Below are 12,562 nucleotides of genomic sequence, written 5' to 3'. Positions count from 1 at the left end.
GTGTGCTATCATTTGGTTTAGGGGAACATAATATCCTAGATGAAGAAGTCTGTAGGATTATGTTGAAAAAGCCATGCCTTTTTCTTAGAAGTGTTAGAACTTGAAAATTGGAAATATGATATTTTGAAGAATATTGTTTTTAAAAAACTAATTAATAGCAACAGAATTATATATCCTGTTGAATTTATTATAACTTATTTCCTTGTACTAGAAAGTACTTAATGCTGTGTGATTTGAATTTCATTCTTGAATTGACTATATTTGAAGAATAAATTTGCCTGCTGGGTTAATATATTTCAGAATTTTCACCACTTAGTATGTTATTTGTAAATAAAGCCATTAATAAGAAAGATAATTAATTATTGATGTTGTAAGCTAAAATGTTGTGAGTTGATGTCAAATGGACATTCTTACTTTGCCTAGAAAATTGGACCACTTAAGAAGGAAATGAGATCCTAGTTACAGATATGTTTCACAAGTAGATTCAAAAATCTGTATTCTGCCTTGATCTTAATATTCTGAAATTCCATAGTAAATGTAAATATACATACTTACATGTAAAAATAGCTTGTGTGTATATACAGATTTATTAGAATGAAAAGTATAAGCAAACTTGGAGCCATAACCATTAGTTTAGAAACAGCTGCTTATTCAGGTGGCTATCCACATTATAATTGTTATTATTAGAAAGTAATCTTGATTGTTATTGCTGTGTTCTCTAAATATTTCCCTTTTATTGTCCTTTTAATTTTTAACATCAACTGTTTTTTTCTCCTCTCTGTGTTGGAGGTGGAACCCATGGCCTTGTACTTGCTATGCAATTTCAGGTCTTCTACTGATAAGTTACATTCCTAGTCCTTCTTATTTTGTTTTGAGATAGGGGCTCACTAAGTTTTCTGGGCTGGCCTCAAGCTTGTGATCCTTTTAACTGAAGATTCCCAAGTTGCTGGGATTATAGGTGTGTGCCACCATGCCTGACTGTTTAGCAGTAATTTTTATAAATAATTGTTATTTATTCAGTTTCTGATTAAAGAACACACATTTATATGTTACCTGAGTTTGTAGAACAGTGTTTTATTTTAATTAGTTAATATGTGTGTGTGTGTGTGTGTGTGTGTACACACACTTTTTTTTTGCCTGGGATTGAACCCAGGGCCTTACACATGCTTGGCAAGAATTCTGTCACTGAGCTATACCCCAGCACTTAGAAATGCATTTGAAAACTGGTCAGATTCTTAACCATTTATAAGACAAATATTTACATAAAATAGATGCTTTTTATGTGCTTTGTACAATTGCACTTAAGAAGTTAACACACTAGGGTGGGGATGTAGTTCAGTGTCAGTGGTAGAGGACTTGCCTAGAATGTGCAAGGCCCTGGGTGCTCGATGCCCAGTACTGGAAAAGAAGAAAAAATTAATGCACAGAAGTGAGCTAATTTTTTATCTCACCAATAACATAATATAAGCAAAGACATTGACATAATTCATATAACAAAAGAGCTTTACTTGTTTATTTGATATGTTTTCTTTTTAACAAATGATACCATTTAGCTGGGCATGGTGGTGCATGGCTGTAATCTCAGCTTCTTGGGAGGCTGAGGCAGGAGGATATCAAGTTTGAAGCTAGCCTCAGCAACTTAGTGAGACCCTACCTCAAAATTAAATAGAAAGGGCTGGGGATGTAGCTCATTGATAAGTAACCCTGGGTTCGTGCCTTAGTACCACTAAGGGGGAAAAAAATGCTGGGAAAGTAGCTCAGTGGTAGAGCACTTGCCTAGCATATGCCAGACCCTGAATTTAATCTCTAATACTTAAAAAAACAAAAACTAGATTTATAAATGCCATTATTTTTACTATGTAAGGGTTTTTTTTTTTTTTTTTTTTTGTATAGAGTCAATAGAAACCCTTGTATATAAAAAGAACATTGATAGAGGATGATAAGTCATAGGAAGGACACACAGTTTCTGAAGGAAGATATTTCTAAAGTTGGCTGTCTAATTTTTTACTTACACCTGGGTCATTGGCAGTATAATAAATGTATTTGCCAATTAGTGTAATTTCTTTCTTCTTCTTCTTTTTTTGAAGTTATTTGAGGTAGAGAGTTACTTCTGGTATTTAGTCTCTTGACCAACTATTGACCAGCAGTGCTCCCAGTCACTGGATAATAGAAAACATCTTTCTGTTTCAATAGGAAAGAGCTTGAAAAGGACTAAAAATCAAATTATTGGGCTGGGAATGTAGCTGCAGCTAGAGCACTTGCCTAGTATGTGTGAGGCTCTGGGTTCCATCTCCAGTGCTACAAAAAAACAAATAACATGTAATTTAATGTATACCTAGTACATGTTTTACACTGTGCTTAAATTCTTTTGTGTGGTGGCACAACAGATTCATTTAAAACATTTCCCTAAATGTCAGAAAAAAACAATTTTATTTTCCAGGAATCATTCTTTAATTAATATCTATGTATATATTGTATTCTGGCAATTACAGTCATGGACTGGGAATACGGCTTATATGCAGAATGCTTGCCTAGCATGTGTGAAGCCCTGGGTTCTATTCTTAGCACTAGGAACCCCCCCCCCCCAAAAGGAAAAAAAAAAACTTACAGTCATGCATCACTTAGCAGTGGGGATAAGTTTTGGGAAATGCATCATAAGGCAGTTTCATCATTGTGCAAACATTAGCATGTATTTAACACATACTAAGACAGCTATGTCATTGGATGATGTAATGTATTTGGACCACCATTGACTATTCAGTCTTTTGTTAATTGAAAATTCATGTTATACGGTACATGACTACATTATGAGAGTTTATACTAAAAACCAGAAAAATAATTATTTTAGAGCATTAGAACCCTGTATTACAGTTTGATGGACTGGGAAATAAAAAGATGGTCTCCAGTAAATCATTAGCAAACTATTCAGCTTCAATAGTAGTGTAATTGTTCTTTAAACTAGAGCTTTTGGATCAGATGTTTTATGCATAGTGGCATATCTAATTTAAAATTACAAATTGGTAACTTTTTTGATGGAAGGAAAAGGAATTATGTGGGAATCAGTACGCCTAAGAAAGGAAAAGATTCTTTTGCTGCTAAAATACAGTATCTCTTACAGCTTGAGTGTATTATTCAGAACATATCTTCTTTCTCTAAGAGAGTTTGGGTACGAGCATAGCCTAAAAAACACATGAAAGAGAGAGAGAGAGAACATTCTGACTTATGGATTAGATTGCATTTATAAACAGAAGAACAAATTGGTGAATATGAGTTAACAAAAAATTTGGGTAGGAAATTTTCCCATATGCATTTATTTGGATATTAATGATTTAGTTTTTTAAAGTTTTTTTTAAAAACATTGCTTATTGTAGCATGTAAACTTATGTTGGGTGGGAAAAGTATAAATGGGAAATTGAAATTGCTTTAAACATGTAAATTAAATGATCAATCCTACAGTTTTTTTTGTTAATTAATCTGGATTGCTTATTTTATATGCTGGGATGCTAGTTGTTTTTTCTATTAATACACTTAACTTGCATTCTAGCTTCGCCATTCAGAGACAGGCATCGTGTGGTGGGTTGTGTGACAGTGTCTGTCAATAGTGAAGACAAATAGTGCCAGAGACACTTAACCCATCCAATCTCACCCAGGGTATAGGTCGGTCTCGTTTTCAGACTTCTTCATAAGTCTTTTCTTCTTTCTTTCTTCCTTCCTTTTTTTGTTTTTGTTTTTGTTTCATTTATTTTTTTGTTTGTTTCTAAATAGTGGATTGATACTGATTGAAACTAAACCTTTTTGTAAAGTTTTGAACTTTACATTAATATTATAATAAGAAGAAAAAAAGTAGAAAATGAAGGTTGGCATGTAAGGTGTTGACAAAGCAGGTTTGCAGCCACTTTGTGTGTTCTAGATATTTTAATCTCTTGACAAGATGAATGTTGGCCTTATAATTTTTTTTCTCTGAATATCTTTCTTCTTTAATCTGAAAATATGTCCTTATATCTGGTGACTTTTATCAGACAAGATGTTTAGATTTGAAGTCATTGTTACCAGTAAGAAAAATATAATCCTTACGAAGAATAACTGATTCAACAATGTGTTTTATATCAGAAATTGTTTCCAAATATCCTGTATTGGGTTTTTGTGAATAGTCGATAGTTTACTCCTTCTCCGTTCCACTATTGGTTCACCTAATACACTTAAAAAATTTTATGGCTTTTATTTTAATGTTTTTTTTTTAGAACACTCAGTTGATTTCACACAGATGTTGAAAAGTTATAAAATATACGTGCATAATTATTTTTAAATGCTAGAGAACAGCTTTGATTTTGGAAGCTTAGTTAAATGTCATTTTTTTCATATATTTTAAATGAATGAAAGGTATTTACTTCTTTTGAGAACTTTAAAAAATGTTTCTAATTTCAGAGCTTTCTATAAAAAGTATGGTTAGTCCTATATAATATATAATCTCATTGCATTTTAAGCACTAAAATATTGTGGTAAAGTAACTTATAGTTGACACATCTAGAACTAATAGTTGTTAATTTTTAAATATAGTTTAAGCAAGGGATATATAAAATATATATAGGTTCCTATATGTGATACCATTTAAAATATTTTATCTTTCTCATCAAATTAATTAATAATATTTGCAAATCCTGGGATATCCATGTAGTCCATGTAGATATAATCTGTATATCCCCCTCCAGCTACTTTCAATATTCAGAGTGAACCTTAGTGATTCCATCAGTTTATCTCCATCCCTGGAACCCTTCCTTCCTTGGTGCTAGGAATAGAACCTGGGGCCTCATACATGCTGGGAAAGCACTTTACCATTGCGCTACACTGCATAGTGTAGCTCTACCACTTCTGAAAAGAAGCTATGTTTTTAATTCAAGTTCACCATTATTACTAGGATTTGATGTGATAATTGGCTACTGCTAATATTGAAATTGTTAGACTTAAATATAGGATACTGTAGGTATAATGCTTCCCTTCCCTTTTAAATTTAAGCATTAATCTATTCTTCTGAGATTATAAATTTTTATTAGTAAATTATAGATTGGTCTGTCAGTATTCCTTTTGGTTCATGGTATCTTCTGGGGTTGCAGAAAATGCTGTGGAAAAATAAAATTATTCTATGTAAATTATTTCAAAGATAATTATTTCTCAAAAGAAATTATTTTTCAAAAGAAAAAAGTAAACATTCACATGCTACTTAAATAAGAGAATAATTTTAAGAAAAACGTCAAGAAAAACTCTTAGGTTTATAAAGGATTGGCAAATGAAACAAATGAAATTATGAAGTTATGAAGCAGAAATACACTGTAATTATTCTGCTCAATGAGGAAATAAAAACAATTATTAAAACATTTTATGTTGGAATTATATTTTTAATATGCATCAATTAAATGTAGACTCCACATTCTTAACAAAATATAAAGACCAGCACCAAAAAGGTGAAAGGGGAAGAAGTAATTAGATTTTTGTTTATAGGAACTTATAAATAAAGAATATATAGATGGGGCAGGATTATATTAGCTTTTAGTTCCATAGAATGCCAGTAAGCTGGTTCTTGCTATTTTATTTAGTAATATAATTAGTGAAAGCTCTTTATAGATAGATAGCTTTTGTTTGTTTGTGGGTTGTTTTTTTTTTTTTTTTTTTTTTTTTTTTTTTTTTTTGCTATTGGTGATTGAAGCCAGTGACACTCTACCACTGAGCTACATCCCTAGCCCTTTTTACTTTTTGAGACAAAGGCTCACTAAGTTGCTGAGGCTGGCAATATTTTAAGTAAATTTACAATTATTATTTAGAAATCTAAAATGTTCTTTTTTTTTTTTTCAAGAGAGAGAGAGAATTTTTTTAATATTTATTTTTTAATTTTCAGCGGACACAACATCTTTGTTTGTATGTGGTGCTGAGGGTCAAACCCCGGCCGCACGCATGCCAGGCGAGCGCGCTACCGCTTGAGCCACATCCCCAGCCCCATCTAAAATGTTCTTGACATCATTCTGTAACTTTTCCATTTATTCATTTATATATTAATTTAGTAAATACTGGGATTGAACCCAGGGGTGCTTTACACTATTTTATTTTTTAATTTTTGAGACAGGGTCTCTCTAAATTGCTGAGATTGGCCTTGAAAAACTTTTTTTTTTTTTTTTGTATTGTGTATTGAACTCTGGAGAGCTTAACCACTGAGCCATGTCTCCAGTCCTTTTTTATGTTTTACTTAGAGACAGGATCTTGCTTAGTTGCTGAGGGCCTCGCTAAGTTGCTGATCCTCCTGCCTCAGACTCCAGAGCTGCCAGGGTTACAGTAAAGCAGGCACCACTGCATCCTACTATATTTATATTTTAAATAGGATAGAATTAAAGATATTTTTATTCATGGTAAATTTATGGGTTAATATACAAGTAGGTAATTTGGCTTATATGTAGTTTGAAAGAAGAAAATTATTGGAGCAGTCTGTAGAAATAGCAATTGCCTTTAAACTCTTAGTCTTTTTACTATATCAGATAATGCTGTTGTAATATTATATGCTTGAAGGGCTTTGACTAGTAAATATTTTTTTCTTCAATTTACATTTATTTGTCAATTTAACTTAATAATTATATATATAAAAATAAAATTTTGGCTTCTGACTGTAGATCAATATTCTAATGATTCCCTCCTTGAGTTCAATTAATTTGCTATAGTGGCTCACAGAACTTGTGCATACACTTGTGTTTCTGGTTTATTATAAAGGATATTTTAAAGGACATAAATGAGTAGCAGATGAAGAAATACATAGGGTAAGGTTTGGAAGAGTATTGAGCTAAAAAAAAAAAAAGCTTTGGCCCTTGTGGAGTTTAGGTGTGCCTCTCCTGGTTCAAGGATGTATTCTTCACCTTCCTGGAAGCCCCTGGAGCAGTCTTTTTGGATTTTTATGGAAGTTTTATTATGTAGACGTGATTAGGTAATTGACTATTCATGAAAACTTCAGTCCCCTCTCCTCACTGGTGACGGGAGAATGAAATTGTTGAGTTCTTCCGCCACCCTACAAGCGTTTGGTGGGTTCTCTAGGCAGCTGTCCCCTCTGCCCCAATCCTGTGTTTATCTAGAAACTTTGAAAAAAATCACCTTATTAATAAAAACTCAGGAGTGGCAGAATGGAGCTTGGTATAAATAACATAGCACTACCTTTCATTTTTATCACTCTCAAACAAAAGACTGTAACTTTAACCTAAGGTACTTTTTATTATTCTACCACTTAGGAAATTACAGGAATTATAGGAGCCATAAGTCAGGAACTATGGATGAACACACACACACACACACACACACACACACACATAAAATATCACAGCCACATAACTTGCTTTTGAATTCATTGTTTTTCGCATATGCTTTCCACTTGTGGTCAGGGATCCTGTGATGTTCATATTCTGCCCTCTAATGTGCATGACACGTTAAAAAAGAATGGGTGGGGTAAAGCCATTTTATAGAAATGCAGGTTCACCACATTCATGCTGCGTGCTTTGTGTCTTCTACTGCAAATACTGCATGCTGCCTACTTGTATTTTTCTGAGCATTAAGAATATAGGCCATACACACAAAAAAAATAATTTTTGCCAATAGTTGGAACAGATGGAGCAATGTTAGACATATTTTTTCTATTTTTTTTCCTAAAATGAGTTTTGTAGTATTTTTCAAAAAGCAATGGAAAAAAAACTTTATATTTAAACCCAAAGTGGCTACAAATCAGCTCCTAAACTGTCACTGACATTAGCATCTAGATTTTGTAGTTTTTACAAATCTTAAAATATTTATTTACTAAGAAAACATTGCATTAATGCATGATACAAAATTGACAAATTTTTCTTTAAATTGGAATGCAGTTTAAAAGTGACTGAATTTTCTAATTTCAGCTACTGCATTTGACAAGGATACAAACAGGAAAATGGAACTGGTATCGTCTAGTTACTTAGGTTTTTTGGCGCAATTGTAGTTGGGTAAAGTATTTCAATGTGGAATTATAGATCACATTATGTGGCCAATATTAATTACTGAGCACTTCAGTCTTGACAACAATGAAAAATTCTGGGTGGTTGTACTTCTTTCAAATAATTTAAGTGTTTTTGATACATATTTTCTTTCTCTTTTTTTGGTGGGGGAAGTATTACTGGGGAATGAACCCAGGGGTGCTCTACCACAAAGCTACATCCTTAGTCCTTTTTATTTTATTTTTTAATTTTGAGACAGGGTCTCATTAAGTTGCCCGCACTGGCATCGATCCTCCTACCTCTCAAGTAGCTGGAATTGCAAGGGTGTACTACCATGCTTGGCTTGAAACATGTTTTCAATAAAAAAAGAGATTTTGAAGGAAAAAAATGGATCTTTGACTTTTGAGTATCTAAATATTGGCATTCTTACATTTTACTCTTTATAATTGATATGAATATTATAATTTCATTAATGATACATCACAGTTTTGAATTTTAAAGTATACTTTAAAACTGTGACATTGATGACTATGGATACAAATTAATTTTAGATTTAAACATATTTAAGTTGTCCATCACATGACCTATTTTTATTTTTGAGGTGCACAGTTATAAACCTTTCCATATCTTGTACAAGATAATTTGGTATTTGTAAAATTTTACCAGTAACACCTGCCAACCTAACAATATTAGTGTGACTCTAAGGTTATGTTTTTTAAAAGCTACAGTTGTAATATCTTTTCAGTATGACTGCCAGTTGTCTCACAGTCTGAAAATATCTACTAAATCACCTTTTTTGCTAGGTGAATTGATAAACAGTTTAATTAAAAAAAACTTTTTTATAGGAATTAATTCTGATGTTCTCCAGAGATTTTTATACTTTACCCTTTTTTGTTAAGACTTCAGCCAATTGTTCATTTTTATTAGGAATTTTTTTAATAGTTCCAAATAAGCAGGACCGTTAAAGGGAAGGGGTAAGGAAATGGACAGTGTTAACCAATTTTTGAGCACATAATCAAGTACTTTGTACAAGAAATCCATCTACTAATCAGCCCTTACTATGCTTTTCATGCATCTTAAGTGATGGATCTCTGTCTTTTAGAGTTCATGGTTTTGAACTGTCACTTCCATCTTCTGTAGACTCTCAATGGTTAACTGATTTTTCTTATACAACCTGGCATGTTCCAAATCAAACCTTTTTCACTTTATTTTTCTAGATTTTACATCCAATGATAGTGATGGTACCAGTTCCATTTTGTCTCCAATTCAGTTGATTATATATTTTTCTATTTATTTTTCATTTTATAATTGATATCTGGAATAATCAGCAGCTCTTCTCATTTATTTTCTCATATTTTTATTCCAGGATTTGCCTCTGAAGCAGGGAGTGTCTGCATTAAAAATGACCTGTAGTTCTCTGCTTCATAGGTTAGAAACTTATTTTAATATTTTGTGGCTAAGCACAGTCCCACTTTTCAAATTCTATAATGAATTATTTAATTGGCATTGAATGTGGACCACAAACATATATTTCATGTTGGGGTTTTCTTTATTACCTTAACTGATTAAAATTCAACAGAACAACCAGCTGAGGCAATAAAAAATTTTATTCTTGCTTTACAGCTTAAAACATTAAATTAGATTTAAAAATTTTATCAATTATAACACAAGTAAAATAATGCTATTTGGACATTTAAAAAAATTCATTTCTTAGGCTTTGTATTGCTTGAAGCATTTATATTCTAAAATGTTACCAAATTCCAATCATTCATTTTGGGGAAAAACAATCAGTTCACAAATCACATATTCAATGGGACTGCTAGCCAGCATAGGTGAAAACATGTATAGTATATTTACTCTTGAATTATACACTGCAGATGCTTCTTCAGCTCCCTCCTCTTCCTCCATGGGCGGTGCTTGCAGCTCCTTTACCACCTCTTCCAGCCCTACCATTTATTCTACCTCAGTCACCGACAGCAAGGCTATGCAAGTGGAGAGCTGCTCCTCAGCCGTGGGGGTAAGTAACAGAGGGGTAAGTGAAAAGCAGTTAACCAGTAACACAGTTCAGCAGCATCCATCAACCCCGAAGAGGCACACAGTTTTGTACATCTCACCACCACCCGAGGACTTGCTGGATAACAGTCGGATGTCCTGCCAGGATGAGGGGTGTGGATTGGAATCTGAGCAGAGCTGCAGTATGTGGATGGAGGATTCCCCCTCCAACTTCAGTAACATGAGCACCAGTTCCTACAATGATAACACTGAGGTACCTCGTAAATCACGAAAACGAAATCCAAAGCAGAGGCCGGGGGTCAAACGACGAGATTGTGAAGAATCTAATATGGATATATTTGATGCCGACAGTGCCAAAGCACCTCACTATGTGCTTTCTCAGCTTACCACGGACAACAAAGGCAACTCAAAAGCTGGAAATGGGTTGGTATTCACATTTTTTAAAGTTCTATCACCATTATGCAAAACAAAAAAATAAATCATTCCCAACTTAATTGTTCAGCTCAAGTTTGCATATAAAGCAGAGGTGCTAATTTTATCATTGAAATACATGAAAATTTTAACTTAAACTTATCAAGTTTTACTAGAGAAAAAATAAAATAATAGTATAGCCTTAGGTATATTAGTATGAGGATAGGTAGTAGAAAATACCAATAATCTGTTTTGAAATAACTTCTAAATTTCAAATGAATTTGTATTTTAAAAGAATTTTAAAATATTTTTACTTATTGACATAAGTAGCAATGTAATGACTCTAACTAAACCAACACAAAAACATTCTCCAAAAGATAATTTGTGTTCTCTTTGAGATTGTATCTTCATGTGGTTCACTCCATTACATTTTTGAGAGGATTTAGATTTTATCTTTTCCCCCCCTTTTTACTTGATGAAAATTAGAAAAAACTAAATTGATGATTTGATTCTAGTCATTGAGGTTCATATGTTTAAAATTTTTTTTCTTGGATACGTTATGTCAATTCAGGATTATTTTTTATTTATTTTTTTAAGAAAATCACTACTACTTTTTCTGTGATTCTGGATAACTTATTAGAAGATACTGTAACAGGATCATGGTGCACATTCTGAGTTTTTGTTCATTCATGCCAGTTCATACTACTCACTAAATAAATATGTTTCAATAGCTACGTTACAGGGTACTCACTGCTATAATACAGACTAGTATGGCTTATTTTAAACTTTTTTTTTTTAGTACTTTAATTTATAAAATTTAGCTGCTAGATTTTTAAAATTAAATTTTCCTACAATTTATTCAACATAGTTTAGTAAAATTTAACTCATTGGATTTTAAGAATTACATTTTTGGGAGGCAGAGACATGATTATGATCCTTTCATTGACCCATAATCCCTTACAGTTTCAGTTTGTCACAAATAGCTGCCCAGAAACATTAGATTGGTTTCCTACATGATGATATCATTGATCTCATATTAAAAATCTATTTGACTATTACAGAGAATATTCTTGATATGTTTAGACTTTTCCTTAAATATTCCCTTTGTACATTTAAAAAGTAATATCCGGGGCTGGGGATGTGGCTCAAGCAGTAGCGCGCTCGCCTGGCATGTGTGCGGCCCGGGTTCGATCCTCAGCACCACATACAAACAAAGATGTTGTGTCCGCCGAGAACTAAAATAAATAAATAAATAAAAAATAAAAATAAAAAGTAATATCCATCATTTAAGCAAGAATTAATATATTGATTTCTTTTACACTTTTTTAATTTAATATTCCTACGGAGTGATATAGTTTAATAAAAGTGCTTTTCCATTTTAGAAAAAGTATAGTTTAGGGAATTTCCTAAAAGAAGCAAGGTGTATCGTTTCCTAAAATGTTGCCATTTAACAGATTCAAGAATTTCAGAACATAATAACTGTAGAAATATTACATAGAGAATAAGGCACTAAAACAATGAATATCACAGGTCATTTAAGTAAATGTGACTAGTAGCACAGATCTAAAAGGTTCATTAAAATCATTAAATATATGTACATATATTTATTTGGGCTTCAATGGAGAAGGTCTCATAAAGTTCCAGTGAGAGATTTTCATATTTATACTAGAAGAGATGTTAAAATTCCACATTAAGAGAAAATAAAAATTTGACTTAGGGATAGTCAACATAGTGATTTGCAGTTGCTAATTAAAGAGAACTTGACCTACATCTTTTTTGCTTCTGCTTTTGTATGATAGATATATCTTAGAAATGATTTGAGGTTACCCAGGGAAAGTGTAATGACATTGGTCAAGACAAAATCTTTCATGAAATAATTCATGGAGCAGAAACTCCATCAAGCAGAAGAAGAAATGTCCAGCTTCTTAGGTAATGGAAAATTATTTGACACTAGCATATGGAAATGATGAAGAAGTTTAAAATTTGAATTTATAAGAACTATAGGAGGAAAGGATGAAGCCATATATAAAATGTATGGAAAAATGGGCCTTGAAAACAATTTTTCAGAGCATCCCAAGCTGGTAACCCATATTCTTCAATAACGAAAAAGATGTTAAAAACATGAAATTTTAAAATGTTTTGAGAGGTAA

General features: G+C 32.4%; 1 protein-coding gene across 6 annotated transcripts in view; it reads left to right on the top strand.

Annotated features, from left to right (window-relative positions):
- Nfat5 (nuclear factor of activated T cells 5) overlaps positions 1–12,562 on the top strand; it is a 103,326-nt gene that overhangs the window by 48,770 nt on the left and 41,994 nt on the right. For 2 of the 6 annotated variants that reach the window (XM_048792430.1, XM_048792429.1), the window contains exon 3: positions 9,866–10,424. In XM_048792430.1, coding sequence (XP_048648387.1) covers positions 9,866–10,424 — 559 coding nt within the window. Of the gene's footprint in view, positions 1–9,354; positions 9,417–9,865; positions 10,425–11,698; positions 12,342–12,562 lie in introns of those variants that run through there. The other 4 variants (XM_048792431.1, XM_015496142.2, XM_048792432.1 and 1 more) reach the window with 4 other exon arrangements.

The sequence above is a fragment of the Marmota marmota genome, unplaced genomic scaffold, assembly GCF_001458135.2.
Source record: "Marmota marmota marmota unplaced genomic scaffold, marMar, whole genome shotgun sequence".
Classification (NCBI taxonomy): Eukaryota; Metazoa; Chordata; class Mammalia; order Rodentia; family Sciuridae; genus Marmota; species Marmota marmota.
This window is presented reverse-complemented; position numbering and strand designations above follow the sequence as displayed.